Genomic DNA, 14437 nt, shown 5'->3' with positions numbered 1-14437 from the left:
GGAAAAAGAAGGGTGAAAGTGACCCATTTGGCCATTTAGAATTAAAACTTTTTATATATATATATATATATATTGAAGACTTTATATAATTTGAACAATGAAAATCCAAGTGAAGTTTATATAAATATTTTTAGAATATGATCATGAGAATGGATAATAACATAGAGGAGCTCGATTCTCAAAACAAGTTGTATAGTAAAAAAATGTTTATTTTAGTTATACCTCAATATAATTATAAATGAGAATCTCGATAAGTCTTTAGTTATTCATTTATGATGGGACAAATTAAAACACCATTGGATCCTTCAACGTCATTAGGTTATTATGTTATTTAATTTACCGAATAATGGATATAATAAAAAATAAATAAAAATATATGAAGTAGAAATATAAATATTCTAGGCATAAACAAATGATAAATACAAATATATAGTTTATAATGTTATTAGTGGAAAATATAAAGTTTAATATCTTTTAAACTTTCTACGCCCAATAAATACAAAGTATAAAGTTTGTAAGATTATTAGTGGAAAAAATAATGACTGTCTTTTTTTGTGCCGTCACAAATGATTCCCAGATTTGTTGTTTTTCCATTATAAAATCCCCGCAATCCTGCCCTCTTCACTACCACTATCTTCTCCAGAAATCAGAGCGATAGAGAAAGGCCAACGCCAAAGCATGGCAGCCGGAAAATATCTCCTCTACTCTTTCCTGTCGATAACCACAGCCTTTGCTCTATTTTTCACTTGGCTCCACCTCCCCTCTCCTCCACTCAACGCGGCAGAGCTTTTCGACTGCGCCGCCTACTCCCCATGGTGCACCTCCAAATCCCAACCCACTACCCTCGACCACCAAAACCCCACGCGCCGTCATGACCACGCCTCCGACATCCCCCACCACCCTCTCGACCCACTCACCGTTCAAGAAATCACCCAAGTTCGTTCAATCCTCTCTTCTCATCCTCTCTTCAGATCCTCCCCCTTTTCCATTCACTCCTTAGTCCTCGAAGAGCCCCAAAAGTCCCTCGTCCTTGAATGGCAAACCGGCGACCCTCTGCCGCCTAGAAAGGCTTCTGTAATCGCACGTGTCGACGGAAAATCCCACGTGTTAACCGTCGACCTGACCTCCGCTAATGTCGCTATCCTCCGAACGGGCCCACATTCGGGTTATCCGACGATGACGGCCGAAGAGATGTATACTGCCACGTGGGTACCGATGAAGAGTGAGAGATTCAATCAAACGATTCTCGACCGTGGGATTGCTCTCTCAGACGTATCCTGCTTGCCCATCTCGACCGGATGGTTCGGCGCCACGGAAGAGAATCGGCGGCTGATCAAAGTCCAGTGCTACTCCATGAAGGACACTGCCAATTTCTACATGAGACCTATTGAAGGGTTGACTGTCCTCGTTGACTTAGACGTTCAACAAGTGATTGAAATTTCCGACAAAGGGAAAAACATCCCGATTCCAAAAGCCGCCAACACCGATTACCGATACTCGGCGCAGCCGCCGAACAAGGTAATGAAATTGCTAAATCCGATTTCAATCGAGCAACCGAAGGGGCCGAGTTTTAGTGTAGAGGACGAGCATTTGGTGAAATGGGCAAATTGGGAATTTCACTTGAAACCCGACCCGAGAGCCGGGATGGTGATTTCTTGGGCCAAAGCTCGGGACCCGGATACGGGGATTTTGAGGGATGTTATTTACAAGGGGTTTACATCGGAGTTGTTTGTGCCTTACATGGACCCGTCGGATGCTTGGTACTTCAAAACCTATATGGATGCGGGCGAATACGGGTTCGGGTTGCAGGCAATGAGTCTTGACCCGCTTAATGATTGCCCGAGAAACGCTTATTATATGGATGGTGTTTTTGCGGCGGTGGATGGGAAGCCGTACGTGCGGCGGAATATGATTTGCTTGTTCGAGAGGTACGCCGGAGATATTGGGTGGCGGCATGCGGAGAGTCCGATAACGGGCTTGGATGTAAGTGATGAATTGAGCTGGAATTTAATTAAGATTTGGAATGATTTATTAATAATATATAAATTTGGGTGGAACAGATCACTGAGGTTAGGCCGAAAGTGACGCTGGTGGCGAGGATGGCGGCGTCTGTGGCCAATTATGACTATATTGTCGATTGGGAGTTCCAAACTGATGGGCTCATCAGAATCAAGGTTTCAACCTTCTTCTTCTCGAAGAATTTTACTCAATTTTATCGTTTTCATTTTAAACCCAAAAAATTAAATACGTGTCGAATTGGAAGTACAGGTGGGTCTGAGTGGAATATTGATGGTGAAAGGCACATCTTACGAGAACACGAACCAGTTCGCCGGACAGGATCTCTATGGCACTCTGTTGTCGGAAAACGTCATCGGAGTAATCCACGACCATTTCGTTACGTTCTACTTAGACATGGATATCGATGGCTCCGACAATTCGTTTGTAAAGGTGAATCTTCAAAGGCAAATGACTTCCAGAGGAGAATCGCCGAGAAAAAGTTACCTGAAAGCAGTGAAAAAGGTAGCTAAGACAGAGAAGGAAGCTCAAATTAAGCTCAAATTGTACGACCCATCGGAGTTTCACATTGTAAATCCCTCTGTAAAGACTCGGGTCGGTAATCCAGTCGGTTACAAGGTGGTTCCGGCCGCTACCGCCGCTAGCTTGCTGGATTTGGACGATCCGCCGCAGAGGAGAGGAGCGTTTACGAATAATCAGATATGGGTTACGCCGTATAACCGGAGCGAGGAGTGGGCGGGCGGGCAGTTTGTTTACCAGAGTCATGGCGAGGATACCCTTCAAACTTGGTCGGACCGGTAAGTATTTACCATTCAAACTTGGTGGGACATTTTTAAAACCATTTATATATTTTTATATAAAAAAATGGATGCATTTCTCTGTAGGGATCGAGGGATTGAAAACAGAGATATAGTGGTATGGTACACATTAGGATTCCATCACGTGCCATGCCAAGAAGATTTTCCAATCATGCCGACCGTATCAGCGAGTTTCGATTTGAAGCCTGTAAATTTCTTCGAAAGCAATCCAATACTCCGATTTCCACCCAACACCATTGAAGACCTTCCCGTATGCAAGGCTGCTGCCTCCGCTTGAACATCGACCACCAAATTTCCTTTCAGATATAAATGTAAGCAAGGGAGGTTTGGCAGATAGGGCCATGATGTTGTTGTTGTTGATGTTTTGATTTGCAAAATAAAGTTGAAAGTTCATATTTGAAAAGATGGGTAGTAAGGAGTGTCGTGTTTAGGAGAAATGCTAATGCAATCATGTAAAAAGAGTACCGATGAATTATCTTTGTTGATGCCTTTAATTTCATAACATTTTATAAGTTCATCAATTCTTCATTGGTGAAGATTCCAGTACGGACCCAAATTGTCGTCTTGTTTGCTCGATGGATGTCTTTGTCCAAACGCACCGAGGCTATGGAGCTCTGTCTTATTCAATTGTGGGAATCTACCTTATACAAATATCTACCCATTCTCAACCCAATAACCCTTCAATATCAGAATCCAAGTTTGATTCGTGGATATAATTTTCATTTTTAGAAGAAAAATAAATAAATAACGAGCATACAAGAAAATGTTATCATATGCCAAATTCGGATTGAATGTGTGAGAATCTCACATTAGTTGGGGAGGAGAACGAAACCTCCTTTCTCTATTAGGGGTAGAAAGGATAATATGTGGCAGTGGTATGCTTCGACTTTTACCAAGCCAAATAGTTAAAATGGGTTGGATCAGCTCATTAAAAATCAATTTCGGGTTGGGCCAAGCTTTAGAGTAAGTTGAATCGGGCTCGTTTAAGCTCTTGGACTTATGATTTTCAGATACACCAATTAGACATAATATTTCAATCATGTTATATCTAATTACAAGAGGATTATTTAAATTTTATGCTTATTTGGTTAACTCTAAATTATTATTTGACTAATAAAACAAAATTGTTAAAAAAAATTATATCAAACAATTAATAAAGCATATAAGAACAAATTTATTCAGCTTCAAATCACATTGTTATACATATGGAAGGATAAAATGATAATTTTTTTAAAAAAAAATTAATACATAAAATGTAAGAGAAAAATTATGTGACCGAAACTGGTGTGGGTAGAAGAAAAAGAAAGATCAAACCTTATATAGAATACTAGGGCTTTGTATCATACATTTTTTTTCTTCTTTTTATTGTTTTTGAGTTGAAGATTTGTCTTATATTTTAAAAATAGAGTATAAATGGTAGGTAAAGAGATTTAAATTGTTTGTAAAAAAAAAAAAAAAAAAAAAAAAAAAAAAAAAAAAAAAAAAAAAAAAAAAAAANACTGAATACAATTGAAGTTTTCCATAAAAGCTACAAAAGAAATGATTAATATTAGAAATACAAGGGCTGGATAGAATTTGGTAGAAAAATGAAAAGAAGGCGTCGCACACAGAAAATTTATTGGGAAGATAAAATAATGAAAATATGTACATGAGGTGGCTATTTTATCCCTCCTTCAATTTTATCTTTCAGAATAAAAATTAAATTCAACCAATATTTCTTTCGAATATATCTTTCAAATTTGGGTGTGTTGTTTTGAATAAACGATACCTTTTCAAATATGATAACTTCACAATTTAACTCCCACTATTCATCAATATTTAATATTTTTTATTTTATACTTTTATATACAAAAGTAATAATGGAAAAATGGTTGTATATACTTTATCCGACCTATAAAATTTATTCGTTTTAGAATATAAATTGGATTATAATTTATATAAGATAATATAAAATGCTTAATTTATGAGAAGATTCGCGTATTAAATATCTGCTTAATATAAAGCATAAACTCAAGCATTTTGAGCCCTATCGTTTGAAAGTAGAATCTTTTCGATTGATTTGTATTTATTCAATGTAATTTTCTTTTTAATTTTAAATACTTAAAATTTGAACATGTTTTAGAAGTTTTTTTTATTTATTTTTATTTAGTAAGCCAACAGGTAAACTAATCAAATTTGATTAAAGAAATTGTTGAAGGTGGGTAATTTAATATAAATCTAATTTTTAATTTTTTTTTTATAAGATATTGGTTGACAATTTGGGGAATATGAATAAAGAAAACCACGGTGGCAATCCAATCTAAACACGTCGGATAAAAGTGGGCAATGTCAACGGTCAACCATATCTAATTATTTCTATTAATAAAAAAAATGGAAAAGAAAAATCCATTTGTAATGCCTTGGAGAATAAAAGCCCCACCCCAATTCAAAAACAAACCCCTTCAGTTTTCAGAGCCAAAACAGAAATTGTGACTTGCAGAGGAAGAACAACACGAAACCCTAGATTACGAATCAGTTCAGATATAGAGAGAATCGTACCCGAATATTGGACATGAAGCTTGTTTGGTCCCCTGAGATGGCTTCCAAAGCCTACATCGACACCGTCCAATCTGTAAGAAATCTCCTTTAATTATAAATTTTGTGTATGAGGTAGCCGACATTCATGTATGGNTTTTCAGTTGTGTGTGAACTGTGAAGTGCGATCTCCATACAGAATCCGGCGTTGCGGAATTGATTTCGGCGATGGCGGCCGGACGGAACGCCCAATTCATCGTCGAGACGTGGTCGAGCGGCGGAGCGATTGCAACGAGTATAGGACTGGCGGTTGCTCGCCGGCACACCGGAGGGAGACACGTGTGTGTGGTGCCGGACGAGAGATCTAGAGGAGAATATTGGAGAGCGATGGAGAGAGCGGGATTGGCGCCGGAAGTGATCGTGAGAGAGCCGGAGGAGGTGATGGGAGGACTGGTAGGGATAGATTTTCTGGTGGTGAATAGTGAGAGGAGGAATTTCAGTCGAGTTCTGAAAATGGCGAATCTGAGTTCCAGAGGAGCGGTTTTGATCTGCAAGAACGCGAACTCGAGAAGCGATTCGAGTTTCAGATGGAGTAATGTTACCAATAACGGAACGCGGCGGCTGATTCGATCAGCGTTTTTGCCGGTGGGGCAGGGATTGGATATTGCATACGTGGCGGCGGAAGGAAGGAATTCAGGTTCCGGCGAGGGAAAGGGGAAATGGATCAAGCAGGTTGATCGACGATCAGGGGAGGAGTTTGTGATTCGGAAGTGATTTCTGTTCCGTCAAGCAAAGCGCTGTCGTTTTAGTTTTATACAGTTTTGTCCGTTTTCTTAATCATACTTATCAGATTGAGTGACAAATATATTGATTTTTTGTCTCGTTTTTGAGATGAACAGATTGTTGTTTTAAATTTTCTTACAGACAAGATGAGACAAAGTGAGTATACGCATTCAATTTTTGGTTGCATCTTTTGTAATAATACATGAACAAATGAAATTCAGACTTTCACAAAATGGAAAGATGGATGTTTTTTCCTCTAACCATATGGATTGCTTAATATGTATAATAATTCCATTGGTTATCACTTCCTTGCACCAGTGGAATTAGGTCAGATTATAGTTAAATACGCATCGAGTGATTTACTTCCTTTATTAAGGAAAGAAGTCTAGTTGTTACATTTAAGTTAAGTTATAGGAGGGGTACTAAGATAACATTAAATTTAGATCCATATCCATCACGAAGTTTGTAATGGGTGCATTGTCTAGATGAACACTCAAATGTACAATCAATGGTGACTAGCTAGAGTAGTACTAAATGCAACATTAAACCAATAAGTGCATAGTTGTTACATTGATAACCTCAACTTGATTATTGAATGTTTGGACGATTAGACCTGTACCTTTGTTAACTGATCATCGTTGAAGGTTTAAACCATTTAGCACTAGTTTAAGTTTGGTGCTAGGCTTGACCATATCATCCCTTAAACCTATTGGGAATCTCCTTGTTGAATTTTGCATTTGCCCAACATTCGGTGGCTTGCCGTTCTCGAATGTCATGGTCAATCAAAAGTAAGGTAAAAGGGTTACGCATATGATTTTTGATGATTTATTTGTTAATTGAGGTCATGTAACTTTTAAAACTTTAATATATATATATATATATATATATATATATATATTATCTAAACTTATTACGAGTCACTATTTCTAAATTTGTTGAGTTGTATCAACTTGCCTTGCCTTACAAACTCGACAAATATTGTAATATTAACTTCGAAGACATTTCTATCCTTTGATGAGTTTCTTTTAAATAATCATATGTTCACATGCTTTCAATAAATTATAAACTTATATATGATACAAACTTAACAGTTCAATTGAGAATTTTGCTTATGTTTTTGTGCATGGATCAAATTTGATTTGAAATTATTGAGTTTACGAATCTTTTTACCTTTTTGCGAGTAATTTAGCAAATATTAGACAGTATAGAAACCTCAATCTATATACTATAGATAAATACCACGTTACGTATTAAGAAATNGTTGAAGGTTTAAACCATTTAGCACTAGTTTAAGTTTGATGCTAGGCTTGACCATATCATCCCTTAAACCTATTGGGAATCTCCTTGTTGAGTTTTGCATTTGCCCAACTTTCGGTGGCTTGCCGTTCTCGAATGTCATGGTCAATCAAAATTAAGGTAAAAGGGTTACGCACATGATTTTTGATGATTTATTTGTTAATTGAGGTCATGTAACTTTTAAAACTTTAATATATATATATATATAAACTTGTTACGAGTCACTATTTCTAAATTTGTTGAGATGTATCAACTTGCCTTGCCTTACAAACTTGACAAATATTGTAATATTAACTTCGAAGACATTTCTATCCTTTGATGAGTTTCTTTTAAATAATCATCTGTTCACATGCTTTCAATAAATTATAAGCTTATTTATGATACAAACTTAACAAAGGAGACCATTGAACTAATTGAAAATTTGTTCAATTTTGCTTATGTTTTTGTGCATTGATTGAAAATTTTCAATTTTGCTTATGTTTTTGTGCATTGATCAAATTTGATTTGAAATTATTGAGTTTACGAATCTTTTTACCTTTTTGCGAGTAATTTATAAAAAATTAGACAGTATAGAAACCTCAATCTATATACTATAGATAAATACCACGTTACGTATTAAGAAATGTTTACAACATTGTTAGAATTCCGTATTATTTTATTGTTCAAAAATTAAATTTCAGGCTCCCAATTAATTATTCACGTCAACTCAACAATCTTGATCTTTTCTCCCTTTCACATGCACATGGAGGGAAACCGCGGGCGCAGCCCCGGCCATCCGTCACTGACTTACAAGATGAGACTGAACATAATAATAATAATAAATATAATCATAATAATCTGCAAAAGCTTGGTAGTCGAACAAGATTTGAATAGAAGAGCCACCTGCTAATTTAGAACAAAAGGGGTCGAAGTTTCCATAGAGGGAGCCTTCTGAAAGTATTTCTGAGACCTTATGGGGTGGGCTGATATGATGCAGATGCACCAACATAACACGCTACATCTCCAAACTAAGTCGGTTTTCATACAAACAAATATACACAGAAGAGAAAAGAGNAACTTGTTACGAGTCACTATTTCTAAATTTGTTGAGATGTATCAACTTGCCTTGCCTTACAAACTTGACAAATATTGTAATATTAACTTCGAAGACATTTCTATCCTTTGATGAGTTTCTTTTAAATAATCATCTGTTCACATGCTTTCAATAAATTATAAGCTTATTTATGATACAAACTTAACAAAGGAGACCATTGAACTAATTGAAAATTTGTTCAATTTTGCTTATGTTTTTGTGCATTGATTGAAAATTTTCAATTTTGCTTATGTTTTTGTGCATTGATCAAATTTGATTTGAAATTATTGAGTTTACGAATCTTTTTACCTTTTTGCGAGTAATTTATAAAAAATTAGACAGTATAGAAACCTCAATCTATATACTATAGATAAATACCACGTTACGTATTAAGAAATGTTTACAACATTGTTAGAATTCCGTATTATTTTATTGTTCAAAAATTAAATTTCAGGCTCCCAATTAATTATTCACGTCAACTCAACAATCTTGATCTTTTCTCCCTTTCACATGCACATGGAGGGAAACCGCGGGCGCAGCCCCGGCCATCCGTCACTGACTTACAAGATGAGACTGAACATAATAATAATAATAAATATAATCATAATAATCTGCAAAAGCTTGGTAGTCGAACAAGATTTGAATAGAAGAGCCACCTGCTAATTTAGAACAAAAGGGGTCGAAGTTTCCATAGAGGGAGCCTTCTGAAAGTATTTCTGAGACCTTATGGGGTGGGCTGATATGATGCAGATGCACCAACATAACACGCTACATCTCCAAACTAAGTCGGTTTTCATACAAACAAATATACACAGAAGAGAAAAGAGATTACATTGTGCTAAAACTGGATACAGAGCTAAAATTTGTGCATCATTCAGCAAACAAATGGCTTTTCCAACTAATATTATACAGGGCACCACCTGAAGAAGGCCATTCTTTATGATTTGTTTGTTAGAAATTTAAACCGACCTGTCATTCATTCAATTTAAGGATCAAGGTGACATCTTCTGGGCTCAGGCTCTCCCCTCGATACAATTCACTTTGTATCAAACAATGAAAGCTTACAGGTTTACTGTGAGATTGATTTTACAATTCCTGAAGTAGATTCGTGTCTGACCTCATTGGATATTCAAGGCCTTGGAGATTAGGCATCCGCTTTAAGTCATCTTGAGAATATGCAGGGATAAACCAGTACTTCTTATCCATTCCAAAAACCTGATTCACGAATGAATTTAGTGATACATGCAAAAGAACTCCAGCATATAAATAATTGATGCAATGAATCCAAAGTTGTCCCATGGCACAAGCCATCCATTTTTAATTTCACAATTTGGAATTTTGGGTAGTTTTCCCAAGTTGAGATCAGTTTTTAAGAATTTATTTTCTCAGATATTGGAATTGTAGAGATTACTACAAAACGTTGAGACTCTGTAGGATATTATTGATATGAATCTTCGCGGATGATGAATTTTCTAGTTCGTTATAATAAAATATGTGATAATGATACATTTGACTAGCTCAATCAAATTACTAGACAGTTTCAATCGATAGGATTAAAGCCACAGCCAATGTAATTTGCTTGCACTCGCTCTTACAAAAAGGAAAGGGAGCAGTGAAATAGTGTCGGTCGGTTGTCATGAATATAAGATAGGGATGTGGTTGGGAACAACATGTCATTTTGGAATACAGACAAATTTAAATCCATCTTGGGAAAGATGGGAAGTAAGGGAGTTCTGTAAGCTGAGAGCAGTGGGGTACCTACTAGAGGAAGAAACTTTGGTAGAGAGAGAGTATCAAACCTCGGGTAGGTTATAACTAAATAAGGACATCAATAAGAAAACAAACGTCTAGCTGTGGGGCAACAACAGATAGTTATACCATCAATAATTGAATGTTCGCAAGGAAGAAGCCAATAAGTTNTTCGTGTCTGACCTCATTGGATATTCAAGGCCTTGGAGATTAGGCATCCGCTTTAAGTCATCTTGAGAATATGCAGGGATAAACCAGTACTTCTTATCCATTCCAAAAACCTGATTCACGAATGAATTTAGTGATACATGCAAAAGAACTCCAGCATATAAATAATTGATGCAATGAATCCAAAGTTGTCCCATGGCACAAGCCATCCATTTTTAATTTCACAATTTGGAATTTTGGGTAGTTTTCCCAAGTTGAGATCAGTTTTTAAGAATTTATTTTCTCAGATATTGGAATTGTAGAGATTACTACAAAACGTTGAGACTCTGTAGGATATTATTGATATGAATCTTCGCGGATGATGAATTTTCTAGTTTGTTATAATAAAATATGTGATAATGATACATTTGACTACTCAATCAAATTACTACAGTTTCAATCGATAGGATTAAAGCCACAGCCAATGTAATTTGCTTGCACTCACTCTTACAAAAAGGAAAGGGAGCAGTGAAATAGTGTCGGTCGGTTGTCATGAATATAAGAAAGGGATGTGGTTAGGAACAACATGTCATTTTGGAATACAGACAAATTTAAATCTATCTTGGAAAAGATGGGAAGTAAGGGAGTTCTGTAAGCTGAGAGCAGTGGGGTACCTACTAGAGGAAGAAACTTTGGTAGAGAGAGAGTATCAAACCTCGGGTAGGTTATAACTAAATAAGGACATCAATAAGAAAACAAACGTCTAGCTGTGGGGCAACAACAGATAGTTATACCATCAATAATTGAATGTTCGCAAGGAAGAAGCCAATAAGTTGAGAAGAAGATACCTGCTCGAAGTTCTTTCTGCGACCAAGATCAAAATGCCACTTCGGGGTGGTTTTCTTCTCATATGCCTGACAACGGTGAATCAAATATCCCATAAACCAATTCAGCCCCTTTTAAATGGTTAAAAGCAAAACAAACAAAGTACTACTTCTAGGAGGAATTACCTCTATTGTCGTGGTATTGGCTGCTACAAGTGATATGTGCAATATCAGAAAACCCNGGATCATTGTTGTATTCTGATGCCATTAATGGATCAGCATCCCCTTTCTCTTCATCCGACTCAGGTCTCCAATGAGGTGGAACACACCCCGGATTTGTTAGTACAACAGAAAAGTAGCTCCATAGTAACATCACCAACTGCGATTGGTAAATTGAAGGTTTGAAGCTATATGAATGTACATATGCTATTCTAAAGATGAACACACAAATATTACAACGTATCATTTCAAATTCAGAATAAGGCTAGTACTTATTTTCTTTTTATTTATTCTGGCCCAAAGTACCGTTGTTTTCTCAACCAACCAAAAAGAAGAATCTCAGAGATACTCTATTCTATCATAACGCTCTTCCACGAGATAATAAATTCGGGTCAGTAGAAATAAAGGAAAAACCAAACGGCGGTCACCTAGAGCAATTGGCGAATGTAGAAGGTAATCTTAAGTTTGTGTTTTCAAGAAATCTGAAGATTGCCTCATATTTTGAACTCTAAGCCCCACAACTTTTATTCAATACACAATAAGCCATAACTTTCTGCACTACAATGTTAAATTTTCCACAATTTTACATTTTCTAAGCAACTCCTCTTAAGCTAAGTCGAAATTCGCGTTCCAGGAATCATTCCGGAAAAAAGGAAAAAGAATATCAGGAAGTCCTGAGGATCCCAGGAAGCTAAATTGTCGAAGGTCAAAGCAACAGTTCGCCAAGTGCACAATATGTGTAATTGCAGCTAAAAGAGGAAAATATATTACCAAAGAATGAAACAAGAGCAAGACTAGGAGAGCTGTAAGCGAATTGAGGCCTCCGCGAAAGAGAGCCGGACCATAGTTGACGACGACCAAAGCGTAATAGGAGAGACCGACTATACCTAGAACTAAGAGGATCATGATGGAACCCAAAGCACGCAGCGCCGTGCAGAATTTGAACACATTCCAAGACATGGCTGCTCCTGAATCCTGATCTCGCAAAGCGAAGCGATGAAAATCACGAACGGCCTGCGAAATCGGTATAAAAAAGCAGCCGCGAAGATGTGATTTCAGAGCCGATTGGGAAACATGTTGGGGTTAATTGGGGGAGGATGAAGAATTGAAAAGGGAAGAAAGGAATTGAAAAAGAAAATGCCGACCAGTGGAATCAACGAACGGCGGAGGACTAATTCGAGAAGAAGAAAGCGCCCCTAAAACAAAATTATGAAGATAATTCCGATTAAACGTTTTTTGGACGAAAATAACAAACCGCGTGCGTTTGGACAAAATCAACGCCAGAAGAAAAGTATCAACATTTCTCATCTCTCGACTCCCATATGAAATTCACTCAAATTTTAATTTTTGCAACAAATTTAATCACACCCTAAAATTATTTTTAAATAATACTATTTTTCCTCTCTCTCTCTCTCTTTTATGGTAAATTTGGAAAAGTATTTAATAAGTATGTGAATTTAATCTTTATATTTAATAAGTTTTAAATTTTTGTATTTATTAGTTATTAAAAAAAAGCTTTTAAAATTATCTATCTATTTAGATATATTGAGTTGCTTATGGGATTGTATTTAATTTTTTTTAGTAAACCCCAAAATTAAAAAACGAATAATACATACCGTCAAAAATTTAATGATTTATTAGAAAGTATTATAACGGACATAAAAAATAGTCATTTTGAGACCTGTCAACTATTTTTTAAAATTTAATAATGAAATAGACACAAACTTTAAAGTTTTATCTTTCTTTTTTCTCTATCATATTATTAAGATAATATTTGTGTGACAATTTAATCTCCATTTACATTATATTTATATATGAACATATATACACAAACTATGCTACACGGATGTTACCATATTCTTAATTTAAAATATATAATTAAAAGATGGATGTCATAATGTCAATTACATCACTAATATACCCATTATTGAATTGTGTTATTTTCACAAAAAAATCTTTTATTATACAACAGAATTGGTAGATATAACCTTAAAATTTAGAGTTTGTGATGCTCCACATTGAGGACATCGGATAAAATTGGAATGATGCAAAGAAGACTAGCATGGCTCCTATACAAGGATGACACGCACAAATCGAGAAATGGTATTAGAGCCAGACACCGGATGATATGTCAACCTTCTCGCTGTTCCCCGAAAGGGGTAGACAAGAGGGGTGTGTCAGTAAAGACGCTGGCCCCAAAGAGGAGAGGATTTGGTGGCGGTCCCACATCGATTGAAAAAAAGGAAAAAGTGCCAACAAGAACGCTGGGCCTCTAAGGGAGTGGATTGTGATGTCACGCGTTGGTGGGAGAGAAGAATAAATCACATTTTATAAGATTGTGGAAACATTTTTCTAGTAGACGCGTTTTAAAGCCTTAGAACAATATCTACTGGCGGTGGATATGAGCCGTTACAAAGTTAATGTTTGGTTTAAAAAGAAAAGAAATACAGCCATGGTTTGGTGGGGTAGGTTTTGAAAAAGGGTGGGGTGAAAAGAGTAATTTAAGCTTTATTTCTGGTGCAGAGGGAGGGAGTAAGAAGACATGATGGGGGCAGTGATGCGAATGCGAGAATACAACAAATATGTAAGCCGCCCCCATGGGTTTGGGCAAAGCCTGGCTCGCAGTAGCAGATGCCTGGGCCTTGCCCCATTGAAACAGCCGAAGGGGGTACGCAAGGCAAGGCAAGGCAAGGCAAGGCAGTTGCGTCAAGATATGCAATAAATGAGGAGAGGCGGAGTTGGAAGGAATGGGATGTGAGACTTAAATGTTGACAACAACCACATTCAATTCAATGCCTTTCCATTTAACCCTCTCTCTCTCTCTCTCTCTCTTTCTCATTCCTTCATTTATTTCTCTAAACCCACACTACTATTCCCTACCCTTTTTCATAGCCAACCATTTCAATCACTATATCCATACATTTAATACTCCCATCTTTGTACTACCTCTCCACGCTCCTTCCTTGAAATCCCATTCTCTCTTCTTTTTTTTTTTTTAA

At 36.6% G+C, this 14437-nt stretch overlaps 2 protein-coding genes and 2 pseudogenes across 4 annotated transcripts; 3 read left to right on the top strand and 1 right to left on the bottom strand.

The window, feature by feature from the left end:
* The first annotated feature begins 605 nt into the window (after positions 1-605).
* On the top strand, positions 606-3380 carry LOC111795376 (primary amine oxidase-like). The gene is made up of 4 exons (XM_023677759.1): positions 606-1983; positions 2061-2174; positions 2269-2813; positions 2901-3380. The coding sequence occupies exons 1-4, from the start codon at positions 679-681 to the stop codon at positions 3109-3111; spliced, it is 2175 nt and encodes a 724-aa protein (XP_023533527.1). The 5' UTR covers positions 606-678; the 3' UTR covers positions 3112-3380.
* Positions 3381-5154: 1774 nt separating this feature from the next.
* Positions 5155-6315, top strand: LOC111795581. Of its 3 annotated transcripts, none has more exons than XM_023678089.1 (2): positions 5155-5445; positions 5532-6315. In XM_023678089.1, exons 1-2 carry the CDS (start codon positions 5386-5388, stop codon positions 6120-6122), a joined length of 651 nt encoding a protein of 216 aa, XP_023533857.1. In that variant the 5' UTR covers positions 5155-5385; the 3' UTR covers positions 6123-6315. The 3 variants fall into 3 exon arrangements, with proteins under 3 accessions (XP_023533857.1, XP_023533860.1, XP_023533859.1); XM_023678092.1 differs by having other exon boundaries at positions 5156-5445; positions 5548-6315; XM_023678091.1 differs by having other exon boundaries at positions 5157-5445; positions 5513-6315.
* A 2916-nt stretch (positions 6316-9231) lies between these two features.
* Positions 9232-12784, bottom strand: LOC111796109 (annotated as a pseudogene).
* Positions 12785-13449: 665 nt separating this feature from the next.
* LOC111796272 lies at positions 13450-13546 on the top strand (annotated as a pseudogene).
* Positions 13547-14437: the final 891 nt, after the last annotated feature.

The sequence above is a fragment of the Cucurbita pepo genome, chromosome LG05 (genome assembly GCF_002806865.2).
Source record: "Cucurbita pepo subsp. pepo cultivar mu-cu-16 chromosome LG05, ASM280686v2, whole genome shotgun sequence".
NCBI classification, from domain to species: domain Eukaryota; kingdom Viridiplantae; phylum Streptophyta; class Magnoliopsida; order Cucurbitales; family Cucurbitaceae; genus Cucurbita; species Cucurbita pepo.
This window is presented reverse-complemented; position numbering and strand designations above follow the sequence as displayed.

What these genes read in the sequence shown, in the direction of transcription:
- LOC111795376 (XM_023677759.1), top strand. Translation starts at nt 679, where the DNA reads ATGGCAGCCGGAAAATATCTCCTCTACTCTTTCCTGTCGATAACCACA. An exon ending in GTCCGATAACGGGCTTGGAT is followed by an intron (nt 1,984 to 2,060) that starts GTAAGTGATGAA and finishes TGGGTGGAACAG; the next exon opens with ATCACTGAGGTTAGGCCGAA. An exon ending in CTTCAAACTTGGTCGGACCG is followed by an intron (nt 2,814 to 2,900) that starts GTAAGTATTTAC and finishes ATTTCTCTGTAG; the next exon opens with GGATCGAGGGATTGAAAACA.
- LOC111795581 (XM_023678089.1), top strand. Translation starts at nt 5,386, where the DNA reads ATGAAGCTTGTTTGGTCCCCTGAGATGGCTTCCAAAGCCTACATCGAC. An exon ending in ACATCGACACCGTCCAATCT is followed by an intron (nt 5,446 to 5,531) that starts GTAAGAAATCTC and finishes TGAACTGTGAAG; the next exon opens with TGCGATCTCCATACAGAATC.